The 20,149-nt window shown below is 37.1% G+C and overlaps 1 protein-coding gene across 6 annotated transcripts in view; it reads right to left on the bottom strand.

The window, feature by feature from the left end:
• Nucleotides 1-20,149, bottom strand: part of AKAP9 (A-kinase anchoring protein 9) — a 166,215-nt gene that overhangs the window by 65,545 nt on the left and 80,521 nt on the right. For 5 of the 6 annotated variants that reach the window (XR_010663628.1, XM_065938573.1, XM_065938574.1 and 2 more), the window contains 7 exons: nt 17,825-17,921; nt 16,727-16,819; nt 7,223-7,573; nt 5,574-5,798; nt 4,358-4,498; nt 3,852-3,955; nt 1,118-1,323 (listed from right to left, as the gene is read on the bottom strand). Coding sequence is in view for 5 of the 6 variants with exons in the window: in XM_065938573.1 (XP_065794645.1) it covers nt 1,118-1,323; nt 3,852-3,955; nt 4,358-4,498; nt 5,574-5,798; nt 7,223-7,573; nt 16,727-16,819; nt 17,825-17,921 (1,217 nt within the window). In the remaining variant the exon portion in view is untranslated. The remainder of the gene's footprint in view (nt 1-1,117; nt 1,324-3,851; nt 3,956-4,357; nt 4,499-5,573; nt 5,799-7,222; nt 7,574-16,726; nt 16,820-17,824; nt 17,922-20,149) is intronic. The other variant, XM_065938577.1, reaches the window with a different exon arrangement.

The following is a 20,149-nucleotide window of genomic DNA, read 5'->3' as shown; positions in this document are numbered from 1 at the left end:
TCATAACTATGGGTGCAGTGCTCTGGAAGTGAGTTTGCTATCTTAAGAAATGTCGTTTGCCGAACACCTCAGCAACCACTTCGAGAAATGTCTAGGAGAACTACTAACAAAAACAAAAACTTTCTGTCATGTACCAAACATTCCTCAGAGTGTCTTTTGGATATGGTGGAGATCTTAAAGCAAAATGCCCCTTTCCCAGATGGTTAGGTGAAATGAGCTTATGAAATGATTGTTTTTTAAAAAGCATGATTTGATAAATACTTTTACAATGACATCAAGAAAATTTTACCTAATTCTTCTCTATACATCAAGATTTATATGCAGAAAACAAACAGTCCTTGATTGAGAGCTTAACCAACAGTGAAATAAAAAAAAAATTTCTACAAAGTTTGAAACAAATGAAAATTTAAAGTTACAGCATCATTTCACCTGACTTCACTAAAAGTAGTTTTTAAAATTATCTTTGAATTCAACTTAAGTTTTTAAAATCAATTTTAGTTAAAACTCCAAGCTTTTCTCTGCACTAGAAACATTAAGTGGCCAACCTGTAATTAAGCAAACTTTCTCTAAGTGGAATAATTTCTTCTCATTTTTCTACATGAAATTTAAAACAGAATGTTCTCAAAAATTGCATAACTGGCATTTTTAGTTTTAGATGACTGGCCTCCAACTGGGGAGAAGTTCTTGGGTATGGAATGGCAGTGAAGGAAGGCCTTGATCTTCTGGTTCAAGTGGCCGGACCCTACCTTTCCCATATGACAAAAACTTTCCCCTTCAGAGGGTGGTTTCGGGACATTGCTTATGCCACGTAAATATTGGTAAGAGTCTTGAGTGGTGGTATGAAATTTTTCTTTTATTGGTGGCGAAATTAAACAGTCTTTGATTTATGTAGCACAATAATAACCCTGAGTATGTGTAATGACAACTTTAAGATACCCACTTGCAAATGCTAAACAATAATGGTGTTTTGAGATTAGCTCTAGTGTATTTGTGTTTGGAGGATTTTTATTGAAAAATAGTATTCTTTCTTCTATATTTTTAGCACTAGTAATGTGCTTGAACTCTGCAAGATTTATTGAAAATAATTATGACAGTTTCAACAGTATATAAAACTTACCTCCTGTCTGTTCCTCATGGACACAAGACTTTATTGGTGGCTCTGCTTCCGACCTCCAAATGAGGCTGGCAGAAGACTGGCCTTTACTAGATCTATCTAAAATACCCAGGACGTGGCGACCAATTGTTTCTTCAACAGCTGCTGTTGTCTTTACAACTTCTAAGAGGATCTTCAGAAGTCTGTTATTAGCTTTCTGGAGTGCATACCTGTATAGGTAAGGAAACATTCATTAAAATGTTTAATCTTTTTAAAGCAAACACTTAGGTCTACAAAAGAAAAATACACTACAAAACATCTGACTTCAAAAGTAAAACTTCATAAGATCCTGTTAAAAATAATAAGCAGTAGCACCTACAATGAAGTGCTTTTTGTATTTATGTTAAATTATAAAATTTGTTCTCTTCTGAAAAATTTTCATCAGTCAACTAGTTTTTGAAAATGTGCAGCATTTTACTGACCTGAAAGAAATCAAGAAACTGAAGTTTTAAGCTAGCAGTTTCTAAATTAGAAGAAAATTTTAGGGAGATGCAAAAGTTAAGTTCAAAAAGTGTGCACAATACCTAAACATAAGCAAGTTACTGAGCTGGTAACTCATGGTTACTCTTATTTATTTTAACCTTTAAAATATCTTTTGGCATGTTGAACAACATATTCTAAAATAAATTCAAAAATTCAACCAGGAAAAATGTTTGTGTTTCGATAACTTAATGGTGATGATCTATATGGTTAAATTACAAAAATAGGCAGAGACCTGTTTTTATAAAGGTCTACAGTACAATCTCACTATCTGCCAACACCAGAGGTTGAAAACCTCAGGCTGGTGATTATTATATCTGCTCCAGGAACAGAAACTTCTCAAGTTACACATACCACACTCATTTCAGACAGCAGAAGGAACTTATTTTCAATCAAATGGAATTAATAGTGCATCTCCCTCTCTTTTAATAAGCAATACATTATTATTTAAAAAAATTAGAAAAATGCTCCTACCCACCCACCTCAGAGATAACCATGGTTAACATATTAATGCCTAAGCATTCTAGGCATTTTCCCTCCTCTCTCTCATAAATATATATACAAAACAAAAATGGGATTATCCTGGACAAAGTGTTTTTTACAAGCTTTCTTTTGTCTTTAACACAAACATCTTCATGTGTCAAGAAGTATACTTCCATAAATGGTGATTCAGAAGGTTATCTGATTAATCTTCTGAATAACTAAACTCTCTTGTCTAATAGCTTAATTCAACAAAGGTACTATGGTGGCAAACTATATATTTAATACACGTAGACAAAATAAGAGACTTTCACGGGAAAAGGTCCTCTGACTTAAGACACTTTCTCTTCAGCTTCACATTGTGGGAGATCACCAAGAACAGGTTAACGGGCATTTGCTCTCAAAAGCACATGACGTGACTATTTTAAGACAAAGTAGTAAATGGAGCAGTTTTCCTTCAGCATTTGTCAAGTGAAAACGACAGTTCTATTTTTACACCGAGATCAAGTTCTCTGGTTACATAAGGAGGGATATTAAAAATAAAACTCTAAATAATTTAGTTAGTAGGAAGTAAGTAAAGGGTTTATTTCTTTAGTTTTTTTCTCAGGTTTTGGTCAAGCTTCAAAAATGCCAGGACTAGGATAATTTGAAAATATTCCTACATAAGAGAAATAATTCAAAATAAAAGGATGGTAAAAAGAAATAAATAGGAACACTCATTTATCAACACTCACTACAAAGATTCCTAAAAAATAAACACTGTATAATTTTAAAAATATACCAATTAGAGATAAATAATATAAAATAAACATCTTGTTTATTTTATATTGCCATGGTAACTCTAATTTTCGTACACTGTCTTTCTTGTTTGAGTTCCATACTGACTGTGTTCCATACTGATGATCCAATGGGGAAGCCAAAATCTTAGGGGCCAAATTCCTCCATGCAAGCTGAGGAAGGAGGTTAGGAGGACACAGAGGGTTGACAATAACAGAAATTGGAAAAGCAGGAAATTAAGTTAGTAGGTATTAATTTTAATTTAAAATTAAAGAAATTCTTTTCATTTGAACAAAACAGATTTTAAAATATTGTACCTAAAATCCTTAGTATTAATGTGGGGTAACTATTCTCATTTTTACATGAATCTCTATGAAATCAAAATAAGGGAAGTTTTGTTAACATCGGATCATGAATTTATTCCTCCATAAAAGTGGGATATAGATTAATAAGTCTCATCTATTATACAGTAAATGCATCAAAGAAGTTAAATGCATACTATCATATTTAATCATTTAATTTTTTTTCTTGTCATAAACCAGGGGGTGGCTTATACTGAATGCATGTCTGAACAGTGAAGGAATAAACTGACATGTACAATTTTGTTTTTTAGGATACAAAATGGCATGTGAGCAGAATAAAATTAATCAAGAAAGGTTCAATAACCAAATAACCTCAGCCTTATCATTTATTGAGTTAAGTGCATGCTCAATGTTCAATAACCAAATAACCTCAGCCTTATCATTTATTGAGTTAAGTGCATGCTCAATAGCCAATAAAATTACATACAAGAGATTTTTTAAAATTTGTCTATTTAAAGTTAGAAAACTGATCATTCTTTACACAGAGTACAATGTACAAATAAAATAGATGTGCGAGATAAAAATAAAGACAAAGTTTATAATACCAAAACAACTATTTCAATTCACTTTACATTGAAAAAAATACACATTCTGTATACCTTTCATTGGACACAATTTCAGGAGGCACCTCTTCAGGTTTTTTGTCCAATACCTTTTCTTTAAAGGTCTGTTCCTCAACTTCTCCTTGGTTTTCATTTCCATTCTGTTTAAGTGTGCGTAAAGGGAGGGAGGACAAGACAGAAAGAAAACCTGTCATCTTGGAAATAGCATGTCATTCTTATATTGCTATAAAGTGAAAAAGAAACCTCTGCGTGCAAAACAGATACTACCCAAAATAATGTTTAACTACATTTTATCAGGAGATTAGCATTATCAAAAAAAGGCATGCTATCATGTGACGGTAAAGCTTGTTTGGTTACTGGGTTGCTAAATCACTGTTAAATGGAAGTAAGGCATCTTGACTCCACCTACCTTCAAGGTAAACAATCACAAATATGTTAAGCTCAGACCTATAAAAAAATACATTTCACACCAACAACAAAGACACACAGATGCTACTGCATCGCTGCTCCATTGCTCCTGGGTGGGCCGAAGTCCATACTACCTGTGTTTGCGTACTGCTGTTGCGCAGCTCACAACACAGCTTCTCTCTTCCAGCTAGAGACAGCTGCTTTAGCGCTTCCAGCTCCTCTAAAAGCACCCTCTCTCTCTCTGAAACCAGGTTTTCATTATCTATTGAGGATCTCTGAATAAGAAAAAAGGTCATGAGAGAATATTGTTTGCGACAGAAGGGAAAGGCAGGAATATTAAGCAGATTTTCTTTTAACCCGCTAGAACCAACAGGCTTTGGTTCTACCCTGATTCATATTCCATGATTAGGCGGTTAAAAGCATATATCAAGTTCAATGCAAAATTTGAAACTTAAAAAAAAGGCCTAAATATTCATGAATTTTTACAGCTTAATTCATATTATTTTAATATGCCAGTTTTGCATTGAAAATTCAGAAGTTTCAAGTCACAAAATGCAATGAAGAAAAGCAAAATTAATTTTTCCAAATGTCTTATGTTCAACTCCCAATTTTCCTATTATTCTATATCTGAAAGCATATTTCAAGAGTTCTCTTTTCTTTTGCTTTCGCTTAACTTTTCAAAATAAATTGAATAAATTTGTTTTTATAGGAACTTTTACATAAATATTTGCTTTTCTGCAATGATTTTGTGAGTATATTACATACAGCAACTGATAAGAATTCAGTTCCCAAATACCAAGGAGTATGTAAATTTAGTCAAGAAAGTGGTTAAGAATATTATGCAAATTTGCATTTCTCAAATCAAGAAGAGATGTTTCTGTGGGTTAAGTTCCAGAAACATACTACTTCAGATTTCCATTCACGATTAAAAAGACAGATTAAAGATAGATAAAGGTAAACCATGGAGATGCCAATTGGTAGACTCACAAATCTATAAATAAAAATGGGAAAACTGAGTATCAACTGCACCTCAGCACAAAGAATTTCCCAAACTGCCAAAGTACTCTTGCCACATATGTACTCAATGGAATGGTTAAAAACAACCAACCTTAGAACCACTTTTTCAGTGCTTAAAAGGGCAGATCAATCAAATGGGAGACAGACGGTGCTCTCCAAGGCTGGGTTAGGCACCCTTAACAAGATCTTAGTCTCTTGTACTGGTGGAGTCTGTTCCTGATGTTAAATATTCGTATTTATTCAGATCTCAGCAATAATTGTGACTTAAAAAAAAAAGCTCTATAAAGAACACTGCTTTTTAACTGGGAAGAAAAGGGACTCTTGGTCCCATACCTGCGCTAACTGCTTATTCAGCCTCTTGATCTCTTCTTGCAGCTGCTCCTGGTCTTCTCGCTGCCTCTCCATCTGCCGCATGTGCGCCTGCCTTAAAAGCTCTGTTGCCTGCTGATGCTCCTGGTACTGCCGTACAAGTTCCTGCCTCATATCTTCCAACTGCTCCTCATTTAACATCAGTTGTCTAGAAGCATCCAGGCTTGATACCACAATCTCATCATGGAGCTATAACAGTTAAAAAAATTCAACCATAAAACATTTTGTGGAAATCTGTCAGCATTGATTTTTTTAAGTACATATGAAAATAATTCTAATACTAACCCCACAAAGCATGTCATTTTAAATTTCACATTATTAAACTAAAACATAAATAATTTAAGAAATTTGTCTTTATAATTTCAAATCAATGTGAAGGTAATTATTATTATACATATTATTCTCCAAAAGCAAAATAACTATCAGTTATTTTAGATGTAGTCTAAATCAAAGGGAGGAGAAGAATAAGGAAAGACACTCAAGATTCCTCCTATTTATAATGAATAACTCTACTATTCCTCTTGACATTTTATGAGGAAAAATATAAATGGAATTCTTCTATTTTAAAATTTAATTTACAAAATGAGAAATTTTATCTCTTTATATTATGCAGTGGTCATCAGAGTACTGTAGAGAACTGCTTGATAAGAAACAATCTTCAAAAAATAAAGAAACAATCTTCAGTAATGTTTATTTGGAAATAAAAGTCTTGTACTCCACTTTCTCAAACTTGTAAGAAGTCGACACCTTATTGGATTTCAACAAGTCCTAAAAAGCTACACTTAAACAAATCATTCTGCCTTGAACAGTTGCTGGCAAGTTAAAGAGGTTTTGCACTTCAAAAAGAGTTGACAATTTTATTTGAATATGTTTCTAAAAAGACATAACCTGTCATGAATATTAATAAAAAATTTGAATTAAGATAATTTTAAAAGAAGTAGCATTTACTATGTTCTGTTAAAGGTACAAACAGTTGAGGTACAGATCCTCCATTAATGAATAAGTAAAGGGTATACAGAGGAGAATGCTTTAAATCATCGTAAGGGGCAGCTCTTTCCTTCTGATTATTATCCTATTAAGCAAATATTTTATCATACATATTGCCAAATTATAGTATAATAATTTGAATTAACTGAAAATTAATGTGGGTACAACTTACAGCGAGGTTTTACCATGCACAATGTATATAAGACAAACAGAAATATTACGAATCCAACCAGTTTATCTAATAATTAATATTAAGCCATTTATTCATACACTTTAATAAAAGTCACTTTTCCCTGGTGGCTCAGAGGGTAAGGTGTCTGCCTACAATGCGGGAGACCCAGGTTCAATTCCTGGGCTGAGAAGATCTCCTGGAAAAGGAAATGGCAACCCACTCCAGTATTCTTGCCTGGAAAATGTCATGGACGGTGGAACCTGGTAGGCTACAGTCCATGGGGTCGCAAAGAGTCGGACATGACTGAACAACTTCACTTTCACTTTAAAAGTCACAGGTCAAGATTGAATCGAATACTTATCTTCTCCATTAAACAACATTACTGTCAATATTTTTATAATCAGAAAAGTCACAATTTTTAAAATATATTTTATACTCAAGGACGTGTACTTACAGATTCTCTGATCATAAATGTTCTATCTTTGGAGAACATTTCTTCTGAAATAGTCAGTTCATGGTCCTTTGATTCTAGTATATCGTCGAGATGATCCTTGCTTGGTAACAGAACTTCCTTTCCATCTTCTCCTAACTCCTTACTAAGTGGTTTAAATTCTTCTTTAAATTTCCTGTCTGTTGCCTCAAAAGTCTGAAAACCAGTCTGACCTTGTGATAATTTCATTTCATTTAAGTAATGCTCTTGCTGACAGAGAGTAGATGCTTCTGATGATGGAGCATCTTCTTTTTCCCCAGATATTCTGGACAGTTCAGTTTGCTGAGCAAATGCTATACTCATTGACACAATGACCTGAAGAAATAAGGTAATCAAAAAGGATTCAGTTTAAGAAAGGATTAGATCTCTAAATACTAGCAGGAATTACAAAAGCAAATTTTAGTAAAAAAGATGACCTCGTGCTTTTAAACTAAAAGAAATCTTAGCATAAAGTGATAAGAAGATAAAGATTCTCCGTTTTATAATGAATCTAATATCAAAGCATTTTACTGCCTGCCTTTTTAAAATCAATAATTATAAAAAATTCTCTTACTATAACAGCAGTAAATGTTTGATACAGAAATTAAAAAGGAAATAAAAGCTCTTATATTTCTCTCCTCCAAGACAAATCACTATTAACACTTTAGTAAATACATTTCCAAATCTTCCTCTTCTTTACATTTAGATGAACTGAACTGAGGGTTATAAAGAGATATAGACAAACATTTTTCTCAGTCATATTCTAATACTATAACCTGTTTTCATAACCATAGTAAATATCTTTTCAAGTCAAGAAATACATTTCTATATAATTTTAAATGGGTTTAAAGTTTCATATTATACAGATGTACTATAAATGTACTTAATCAACTATCTATGCTGGACATTCAGAGTGATTCATCCTTAAGGCTATTTTAAACACCACTGTGATGAAACCCCTTTAACCATATCATACACATATTCTTTCCAATTTCCTTGCAGTAAATTCCCAGAAGTACAGCACTAGGTTCGTGGGATTAGTGAAACTGAGCGAGACCCTGTGGGGTTCCTGGGCATGGAAGCCTTTTTTGGTCCGCATTTCCTGTGGTCCCCACATCCAGACTCCACGACCTTCCCTAATTTCCAAAGGGCAGATTCCAACAGTTGTTAGTCAAGGAAGGAGCAGCCAAGAAACAAGCTCAGGCTGGCTACTGGGACCAGAGAAGCTCTTCAAGATGAGAAGACCCACCACCTGAGAAGAGATGAAGGGAGTGCAAGTCCAGCTCATACCCTCATCTTGTCAGAAACCCCATCCCTGAGACCACTGCTATAAACAGCATCTCCTGCACTGGCAGGTGGATCCTTTGCCACTGCGCCACCTGGGAAGCCCCATTGCTATAAAACTCCGCATCAAATCCTCCCAGATTGGGACACATAGCTTTTGAGTACAGGAGCCTGCTCTGTCTCCCATTGCCTGGCAAAGCAATAAAGCTATCCTTTTCTATTTCACCCAAAACTTTGTCTCTGAGATTTGATTTATTACTGGTATACAGAGAAGTTGAGCTTTCAGCATCATTGGTAAACATGATGATACAATTCAATCTAATCTATTTCATTTTCCACTTCAACTATGATCCTTAATTCCTGCTTATTTTAGTTCTACCCACCATAGGTACCTAGAAATTGTGACCAGCAGCCTTGGCTCTGAGAGGTCTAAGCCTCTGAGAACCATCTATTGTTGTTCAGACACTAAGTCATGTCTGACTATTTGCGACTCCATGGACTACAGAACGCCAGGCTCCTCTGTCCTCCACCATCTCTTGGCGTTTGCTGAAATTGATGTTCACTCAGTTGGTGACACTATCCTACCATCTCATCCTCTGCCACCCCCTTGTCCTTCTGTCTTCAGTCCTTCTCAGCATCAGGGTCTTTTAGAATGAGTCAGCTCTTTGCATCGGGTGGCCAAAGTATTGGAGCTTCAGCTTCAGCATCAGTCCTTCCAATGAATATTCAGGACTGATTCCTTTAGGATTGACTGGTTTGATCTCCATGCAGTACAAGGGACTCTCAAGAGTCTCCTCCAACACCAGTTTTCTTTTCTTTTTTTTACCAGTTTTCAAAAGAATCAGTTCTTTGGTGCTCAAACAAAAATCTGACCAGATGTTAAGTTACAAATGAAAATTTTTTAAAATTGGTCATTATAAAGATCACTTTCTTTTGTATACATATTTAGATTAGAAATGAATAACAAATAATTAAAAGAACCGTGTGTTTTGGAAACTAAACAAACAAACAAGCAAGCAAACATAAAAACCAAGCTTAGACTAACTACCTTGTAATTCTCTCCTTTCTATTCACCACCGTGCCATCTAACCAAATTCCACCTGTGTTTACAATTAACTCTGCCTAGTCTGTGCCTGTGCAGCTGAACTTAACTGAGGAGAAAAATGAAAAAACAAGCTGACTGGTCTTATTTTAACATCATAACCACTATCCTTGAAGTGAGCCCTTAGTAATACCGGACAATTCTACTCAATTTCCCGTGTCTTTTCCATTTCTTATTCCTTCTCTTAGCCCTTTGCTTTCTCCTTAAAGCTCCAACATCATCTCTTCCTTTCTCATTTCAGGTACTGAGCTCGCTTTTTATTTAACTGAGAAAAATAGAAGTAATCAGAAAAGAACTTCCACAGTCTCCAAATACTGCATCTGAAAACATACCTGAATCATGAGTCAAATATTCTTACCTTCCTTCCTGTTTCAATGAATTAAACTACCATGCTTCGATCTAATGGCAGTTTTTCAGGGGATCTGCAACTCTTCTCATCTACTCAAGGACACTGCTCCAACAACTATTCCCTGTCTTTTTAAATCAGCAATTTTTTTCCTTCTCTCCCCAATTGCTTCTATCAGCATAGAAACACGATGTGGTATCTTTCATCTTAAACAAAAACAAAACAGCAACAACAATCTACCACTCGATTCCCTACATCACTCCTTAGTTAGCATTGTACTTCTCTCCTCCTCTTTAAAAACAACTCAAAATTATTCATTTCTTCATTCTGCTCCTTCACACTCTCTCAAATCAAATCTGATCAGAGTTTGTCTCTGGTGCTCCTGCTGCTAAGTTGCTTCAGTCGTGTCTGACTCTGTGCGACACCATGGACAGCAGCCCACCAGGCTCCTCTGTCCCTGGGATTCTCTAGGCAAGAACACTGGATTGGGCCGCCATTTCCTTCTCCAATGCATGCATGCATTCAAGTCGCTCAGTCGTGTCCGACTCTGTGTGACCCCAGGGACAGCAGCCCACCAGGCTCCTCTGTCCACGGGATTCTCCAGGCAAGAACACTGGAGTGGGTTGCCAAGAGTTTGTCCCTACCATCCATCAACTGTGTTCTTGTGAAAGTCACTGATGGCTGCACACTGTAAAATCCAATGGTTAACTTGTAGTTTCAACCTTTCAAGACTTTATCAGAAACGTCTGACAAAGTTTGATACATTCTCAACAATAAACTTTCATCATTGGTTTCTCTGATGCAATCTTTTGTCATTTCCACATTTAATTTACCAGTTCTTCATTTCCTTTGTTCTTCCTCATCTCTCTGTCCTCAAACAATGGCGTTCTCTGGGCTCAGTTTCCAGCCCCTACTCTATTTACACTCCTGTATTAATATTTTTCAATATTTCTTACTGCAACCACGGTAAACATACACATACAACAACAAAAATAAAACATTTTATACTGCGAACCAAAGCACACACAAGTAGTTTGTCTATGTGTTTAATATAATTGAATGTTTCCATTAATATCAAAATCCTGTACCAAACCAAATTTAATTTCATGCCTTAAAAAGAAGTTCTAATATCACAGTTTGAAAAACACGGCTCTAGATACTACCATATTTCCATGTCGAGTTTTGTCTTAGTTCCTGAACTCTACATTTATATATCCAGTCATTTCTCATCATTTATATTTACACATTTAATGACTGTTTTTCATTTAATGGATCAAAATTTGAATACTTAAGTCACCCACTCCTCTTCAAAAACTACTCCTTTGTATTTGTTTTCATCTTACATCTAACACCTAAGTAAACAGCAACTCCATTCTTCCAGCTGCTTAGATAAAATTACCTGCAGTACTATCTTCCCTGGAAGAGGAAGTCCTTGCCCCTCTTTCCCTGTATTTCCTCTTCCTGTATGCAGTTACATCTGCTAAGGAAATAAATCTGTACCAGGGTTTCACAATATCTCTCCAAATGGAACCCATGAATACAAAGGTAGAAGGACTGAATCAAACCATCCTCCAACTCAGCAATGCTGGCAGTTGGGCAGGTGGTTTTCAAATTCTTGCCAATTCTCCTTGGACACCTCTTGGAGACATCCACTGGAAAACTGCTAACTTTCTCTTTTGCATCCTACTTTCTTAAAAGGTGCTCAATCTGTTATCTTCATGATTTACTCTCCCCCTTTCATCTGGACTCTCCCCTCATGACAGTTCAAAAGTGAGGTCTTCTGTGATTCAGTTCAGTTCAGTCGCTCAGTCGTGTCTGACTCTTTGTGACCTTATGAATCAGCACGCCAGGCCTCCTTGTCCATCACCAACTCCCAGAGTTTACTCAAACTCATGTCCATCGAGTCGGTGATGCCATCCAGCCATCTCATCCTCTGTCGTCCCCTTCTCCTCCTGCCCCCAATCCCTCCCAGCGTCAGGGTCTTTTCCAATGAGACAACTCTTTGCATCAGGTGGCCAAAGTATTAGAGTTTCAGCTTCAACATCAGTCCTTCCAATGAACACCCAGGACTGATCTCCTTTAGGATGGACTGGTTGGATCTCCTTGCAGTCCAAGGGACTCTCAAGAGTCTTCTTCAACACCACAGTTCAAAAGCATCAATTTTTCGGCGCTCAGCTTTCTTCACATTACCTACATACAATAAAACCACCTCACCCCCCATGGAATCTTCTAGTCTTATTACCCTGGTTTGTTTTTCTCTTCATAGTATCTATTACTCTTGTACATTGTCTACTTGCACCAACTAGATAAAAGGTCGGGGCTTCACAGGCGGTCATTAGTAAAGAATCCGTCTGCCAGTACAGGACTCGTGGGTTCAATCCCTGGGTTGGGAAGATCCCCTGGAGAAGGAAACGGCTACCCACTCCAGCATTCTTACCTGGGAAAGCCCATGGGCAGAGAAGCCTAGCAGGCTAGAGTCCACGGGGACATGAAAGAGTTGGACATGACTTAGTGGCTAAACAACAACAACAGGCATAAGGTCTACAGGAGCAATGATTTCATCTATTTTTCCTCTGCTATACCCTGCACTCAGAATACTGCTTGGCAGTGATATGAAATGTTAATGAATGTCTATTTTTTCAACAGTACATATGCAAATCACAGGTTCAATCTAATGTTATTCATGTTAGCAATCACTAACTCTACTGGTTTCTTCTATATACTCTGTGCTTTTAAATCAATGTTTCTCAATATTTTTCTAACTTCTTATAGGATCGCGCATAACCCCATCTGTTCTGGTGACTAATACAAACAATCTGTCCTATTCTGGGGCTTCCCTGGTGGCTCAGACAGGAAAGAATCTGCCAGCAATGCTAAAGACATGGGTTTGCTCCCTAGGTCAGGAAGATCCCCTGGAGAAGAGAATGGTTACCCACTCCAGTATTCGTGCCAGGAGAATTCCACAGACAGAGGAGCCTGGCGGGCTACAGGTCACTGATCCCCAAGTACAGGACACCACTAAGCAACTCTCACTTTTCATGCACTGTTCTAGGGCCAGTCTGGGCCATCAAGCATTGTCTCTTGGAGCACAGTATTGGGCTGGCCAAATAGTTCATTTGGGTTTTTCTGTAAGATGCTATGGAAAAACTGAATAAACTTTTTGGCCAGCTCAATACCTTGGCTGCCTCTGGAATGGTCTTCACTGACCTGTACTCTAGTGATCTGCTATAAGTTTGATGAATGATGCTTCACAAAACATATTTATATCATCACCATTAACACAGTAGTAAGGCTACTTTAAAAGATGTCATTTATGAGTCTTTATTATCTTCTAAGTGTCTATGGCATCCAGTCCCATCACTTCACGGCAAATAGATGGGGAAACAATGAAAACAGTGACAGACTTTATTTTCTTGGGCTCCAAAATCACTGCAGATGGTGACTGCAGTCATGAAATTAAAAGACGCTTACTCCTTGGAAGAAAAATTATGACAAACCAAGACAGCATATTAAAAAGCAGAGACATTACTTGCCAACAAAGGTCCATATAGTTGAAGCTATGGTTTTTCCAGTAGTCATGTATGGATGTGACAGCTGGACCATAAAGAAGGCTGGGCACCAAAGAATTGATGCTTTTGAACTGTTGGAATTGGAGAAGACTCTTGAGAGTCTGTTGGACTGCAAGGATATCAAACCAGTCAACCCTAAAGGAAATCAATCCTGAATAGTCATTGGAAGGACTGATGCTGAGGGTGAAGCTCCAATACTTTGGCCACCTGATGCAAAGAGCTGACTCACGGGAAAAGACCCTGATGCTGGGAAAGACTGAGGGTAGGAGGAAAAGGGGACAACAAAGGATGAGATGGTTGGATGGCATCACATGAGTTTGGGCAAACTCCAGGAGATGGTGAAGGATGGGGAAGCCTGGTGTGCTACAGTCCACGGGGTAGCAGAGTCAGGCACTTTTGAGCAACTGAACAATATAAATCAAAATAGGAGCCTTTTATGTATTAGTTCACTGAATCTTCACAAGAATTACTATTACTATTATTCTCCTCTTTTGCATAGGGGGAACTGACACTGAATAGTTAAGTAATTTTCCTAAGACTGCAAATCTAATCCTATCCCAAGCCTCATATTCTTAACTACTATACTAGGATACCCTGCTACAAACATTTCACTTGAGAAGTTTATGTAAGAGATAAGTAAAAGAGAAAGCCCTGCAACTCTCTAAAAGAACTAGATAGTGAGAGCTGTATAAAAGTGATGGTGCCCAATGTTCATCGCAGCACTGTTTATAATAGCCAGGACATGGAAGCAACCTAGATGCCCATCAGCAGAAGAATGGATAAGGAGCTATGGTACATATACACCATGGAGTATTACTCAGCCATTAAAAAGAATTCATTTGAATCAGTTCTAATGAGATGGATGAAACTGGAGCCCATTATACAGAGTGAGGTAAGCCAGAAAGATAAACACCAGTACAGTATACTAACGCATATATATGGAATTTTAAAAGATGGTAACGCTCACCCTATATGCAAAACAGTAAAAGAGACACAGATGTACAGAACAGACTTTGGGACTCTGTGGGAGAAGGCGAGGGTGGGATGTTCTGAGAGAACAGCATTGAAACAAGTATACTATCAAGGGTGAAACAGATCACCAGCCCAGGTTGGATGCATGAGACAAGTGCTCAGGGCTGGTGCACTGGGAAGACCCAGAGGGATCGGATGGGGGGATCGGGATGGGGAACACATGTAAATCCATGGCTGATCCATGTCAATGTATGGCAAAAACCACTACAATATTGTCAAGCAATTAGCTTCCAACTAATAAAATTAAAAAAAAAAAAGTGATGGTGCTTCACTTTTTTTTTAAAAGGTTTTTTTGACATGGGCCACTTTAAAAGTCTTTATTGATGAGGAGGGAGGTGGGATGGGAGACCGGGATGGGGAATTCGTGTAACTCTATGGCTGATTCATATCAATGTATGACAAAACCCACTGAAAAATAAAAATTTAAAAAAAATAAAAAAAATAAAAAATAAAAAAATAAAAGTCTTTATTGAATCTGTTACACTGTTGTTTGTCTGTTTGGCCACAAGGCTTATGAGACACAAGCTCCCTGACCAGGGATTGAACCTGAACCCCCTGCACTGGAAGGAAAAGTCTTAACCACTGGTCTGCCAGAGGAGTCCTGGTGCCTCACTGCTCACTTTGAACAAAGTCATTCGATTCAAATATGTAAGTGCGTAGGTCCTTATGACCCAATACTTCCTTGCATATTGACCGCCTCGTCTAATTTATGTTTAATCTAATTCTTTATGCATTTCCTGTAAATTCTACCCTTCCTCTTCCACTAAAATGCATATACTCCAGTAGGACTGTTACACCAGAACAGTTTAAATACTATAAAAAACAAGCAAGACAAACTCAGAATCCAACTATTCCAAAATAAGAACCCAATTAGGAATATGCATTTTAAAAGAGAATTCAGAGACAAAGAAATGGAATCGTAATGGTATAGGAGGTAGTACATGTGGTATTCAGGAGTTTACAAGAATAGTTCTGGGCATGGCAGCTAAGAGCATCTCTAGTCATAAACATCACAGCCACCTGTCTTTTTATTTGCTGGTTACTCTGCACTCAGATCCAGCATCCTAAGTTCAGCGGTTCTCTAAGAAGGGGAAGGTGACAGTTTCTACCTCCTAGGTCAGTGCTGTAGAAGCAAGCAGGCTGCAAGCCCCCTGAAGAGGCACCTGGAGGAAGCCTCGTGGCCCCCTGGACTCCATGCATCCCCCAGGTCAGGCTCAGGAAAGACACAGTCTACCTGTTCAGTTCCCCTCGGGCTCTCAGAGGAAGAACCCCACACTTACAGGAGACCACACCTGACCTCCCTTCTGGGGTCCAGATGTGTTTCTGAGCCAAGCTTTTCCAGAATCCATTACTTTGTGGTAAGCAGGAGAGTGATTATCTTCAGTCAAACATTCTGCCTGCAGGTGAAAATTCCCTCCACCAAGATTCGCAAGCCCAAGGCTCTCTTTCCTGTGGACTAGAGCAGCCTTTTTCCCTCAGGAGAAGGATGAAGGAATGAAGTTGGGTACAGGCTTCCATCAGTCCCTAAATAATCCCCATATTTCAGGAAACAGACTTTCCAGATGGCTCAGTGGTAAAGAATATGCCTGGTAATAGAGGAGACACAGAGATGTGAGTTTGATCCCTGGGTCGGGAGATCTCCTGGAGGAGGCGATGGCAACCCACTTCCTGCCTGGAAAATTCCATGGACAGAGGAGACTGCCAGGAGACTGGCAGTCCACGGGGTTGCAAAGAGTCAGACACCCCTGAGTGACTGAGCATGCACACATGTTCTACTTCTCTGGGAGGAGGCAGGTAAAACTAATGTATTAATATAAAAGACCAAGCATATCCTTTCTCATTTCCTATCACATCCTCCACCTTTCAGGAAGGCCAAACTTCTTCCTATGGTACTACTCACAGGGTAACAAATTTATAACTCTGACAAGTTTCTAACTGCTATTCTACATAAAGAGAAGAATGCTTTTCTCATAGAAAAATTCACAGAACATTCCATTCTAAGGCAACGGTGGATAGTTACAGTATCTGACAAGTTAAAAGAACTAAGTGTAAAATTTACAACAAAAACCAGTGCATTATCGTCAATAAAATCAGTATTTTTTGAAGGCTCAAAGGGAACACAGACAACAGTATTATCTTTCATACACTGTACTTACCTTAGCCACTTCTTCTTCTAACCGTTCCTGGTACTGTTTCTCCAGCAACTTAACCAAGGTTGTTTCCCTTTTCACTCCAAATTCACCAGAGTACTAAATTAAAAAGCAAATATGACATTTATTTGTACTAATTATACACTTATTTTTAAACTTTTCTCAAAAGATTTCTATTCTTTAGAAAGTTTCTTAAAAGCTTTAATAAGTAAATAAACTGTTGCTCAATTAAAAGCAATAGTTCTAGTGAATAAATTCTACTATATAATTCTACTAAATTAACTTTACTTACTATTGTGAAGTTAACTAAAATGCAAACTGAGAAGCATGCTAACAATTACTAATGTACAGTTCTAGAGTGGGGGAAGAAAAGATACTATTTAAGAACTAAAAATTTACTGAATGAAGCCCAGGGTTTCACAGTTATGTTTGGGAAAAGTGGCCACAAATTGGGAATATACACAGTGTTGAGGAGAGGCAAAAGGTGGTTTGGCTAGATGAGATATACTGGAAAAGATGAGGGACTTTTCTATACTGTATGGCCTGTGCTGAAAAAAGCCTTATCCAATGTCCTAGCCCTAGGCGTATTGAATTTTGAGAATTCCTAAAGAAAACTCTAGAGATAGTCTAGTTCAACTTCTCATGGTAGGAAGAAAAGCTGTTTCTCTTTTTTTGAAACTAATTTCTTGTAAAGTTCAGGGCACTGAAATTAACTCACGATACAGCCCATGTTATATAAAACAAGACAAATTTTAAACCAGAATACATTTAGGGGGAAATAAAACCTCTCAATTTTAACTTTTCTGTGTTTTTCCTATGCTGTGAAAGCACATCAGGCTTACAAAGTGGTACTAATGGTAAAAACCCTCCTGCCAATGCAGAGACTCGGGTTCAACCCCTGGGTGGGGAAGATCCTCTGGAGGACGCAACAGCAACCCATTCCAGTATATCAAATTTCTTCACTTTATATATTCTTCTGGATCTTTATTCTCATTTTTACTATACTTAATTCTCAGCAACTATTTATTGGATAACTATTAAATCACAGACATTAAAATGATAGTAACAAAAATACAATTAGTGTACATAACAGTTTAAAAATACCTCTGTACCGCCATCAAAGTTCTGTTCTAGACAACTTGTTGGGTATGTCGTTTTCTGTACATCAGACTCAGTAATTACCACTGAATCAAGGGAGAAGCTAAATATAAATAAAAGAGGATGAAAGGATTAGTGTTGTGTGTGAATTTTACTGTAAGTAAATTTATAGCATGCATAAACATGTGTTGGGGCAGTGGTGTATTGTAACATAACTCATTATTTTTTACTAATTTTTTCACTTAAAAGTAAAGCAGCAGAATTACGTGAATATTTAACAGATTATCCCTGAATTTTATGCCATTTTATAAAGTCTACTACAAATGTATGGCATGGAGCTGTTTATAAGTAGAGATATTTTTTAATAGTTACCTATGCTATTATTGAGTAAGCAAGTTTATAAAATCTCATTTTTATTAAAAATTTACACACACATGCAGAGTGAAAAAAGTCTGGAAGAATACATATCAAAAGTAACAATGATTGCCTCTAGAGGAATAGGGGTATAGTGACAATGAGAAACATTCGTAATTTTATTCATAACTACTTCTGAAATTTTTTGTTTTTCATGTATTCATGTATCTTTTGGTATTCATGTCTTTATTCTGGGTCACTTCCAGATGTTCACTACTACAAATAATGCTACAATAGAGATCTCACAAATGTTATCCCTGCATACATCTATAGATATTTCTACCTGATAAAATCTTGTAATTTTAATTTTTAAAATTTAAAATAATGCCATATTTTAAAATGTTACATTAATTTAATTCCATAATCATACCATTTAAGTATTTTCTCAAAACTTCAACAGACAGTCTCAATGATTTTAAAACTTTCTTAGAAGACGTATGTCTTTATTTTTGAGATTATACATCCTTTCAAATAGGAATGTACGAAGAAGTAGCATTCTTTGTGATGCTGACCACAAAAGTTTCTTCTGTTGTGAACTCCCTATATATCTTCTATATTCATGTTAAATTATCATAAAAACTCATTTTTCTTGTCTTTATTCTCTGCCCTTTCCTGGTTCGTTTATCTTTTTTTATCATTTCATCTGTTTCTTCATATCTTCTTGCATACACTGTTCTGATCCTTTGCTTCATGTCTCATTTTCACAGCCCATGAAAGATCCCCCACATTATTTATCCATAGAGACCCAAATTAAAAAAAGAGAAAAAAAAATGCTGCCAAGTCCACAATGACTTAATTCTGTAGCCTTATATCCTTTGAAAATGTTCATCCCAAATTCAAAAAAACAGACTACCTAAAATCAAATTCATTGTTTCCATCTTATAATTAAGGTCCTAACCTTCCACCTGCATGATTTCTTTACTTATATTAACACATCATAAGCCTCCATATTCTCTAGCTACAATACAGGTCATCTTTCCTCTGTTTTGCTCCCAAGATTCCTTCCATCCCAACATCTCACAGTATTCCCTTTATTTCCATTTCTCCTGCAGCCACTGCAAAAAGCACCATTACAGAAATGTGCAGCAACGGGCAGTGAAAAATGCCACAAACTCATGGCTTTATATTCCAGCACTTTGGCTGTATCATCATGTTATATTCCCCAATCACTTTAGAAATTATTGTTCTATGAATAAATATCATTTCAATGACTGGACTGAAGTCCCTTGAGGTGAGTGAAGTGAAGTGTCAGTTGCTCAGTCCTGTCTGACTCTTTCTGACCCCAGGGACTATATGACTCATGGAATTCTCCAGGTTAGAATATTGGAGTGGATAGCCGTTCCCTTCTCCAGGGGATCTTTCCAACCCAGGGATCGATCCCAGGTCTTCCACACTGCAGGTGGATTCTTTATGAGCTGAACCATGAGGGAAGCCCAAGAATGTGGGTAACCTATCCCTTCTCCAGGAGATCTTCCCGACCCAGGAATCAAACTGGGGTCTCTGCACTGCAGGGGGATTCTTTACTATCTGAGCTATCAAGGAAGACCCTTGAGGTAAAGGGTCACTTTACATACATCTCAAGTTTTCTCCACAACATCTAGCCAAGTCTCTTTCCAGTCACAGGACTGGAAAAGGCGGTTTTCATTCCAGTCCCAAAGAAAGGCAATGCCAAAGAATGTTCAAACTACTGCACAATTGCACTCATCTCAAATACTAGCAAAGTAATACCCAAAATTCTCCAAGCCAGGCTTCAACACTACATGAACCGAGAACTTCCAGATGTTTAAGTTGGATTTAGAAAAGGCAGAAGAACCAGAGATCCAACAGACAACATCCAATGGATCATAGAAAAAGCAAGAGAATTCCAGAAAAACATCTAATTCTGCTTTATTGATTATGCCAAAGACTTTGACTCTG

This window comes from Muntiacus reevesi, chromosome 6 (assembly GCF_963930625.1).
Source record: "Muntiacus reevesi chromosome 6, mMunRee1.1, whole genome shotgun sequence".
In the NCBI taxonomy this organism is placed as follows: domain Eukaryota; kingdom Metazoa; phylum Chordata; class Mammalia; order Artiodactyla; family Cervidae; genus Muntiacus; species Muntiacus reevesi.
This window is presented reverse-complemented; position numbering and strand designations above follow the sequence as displayed.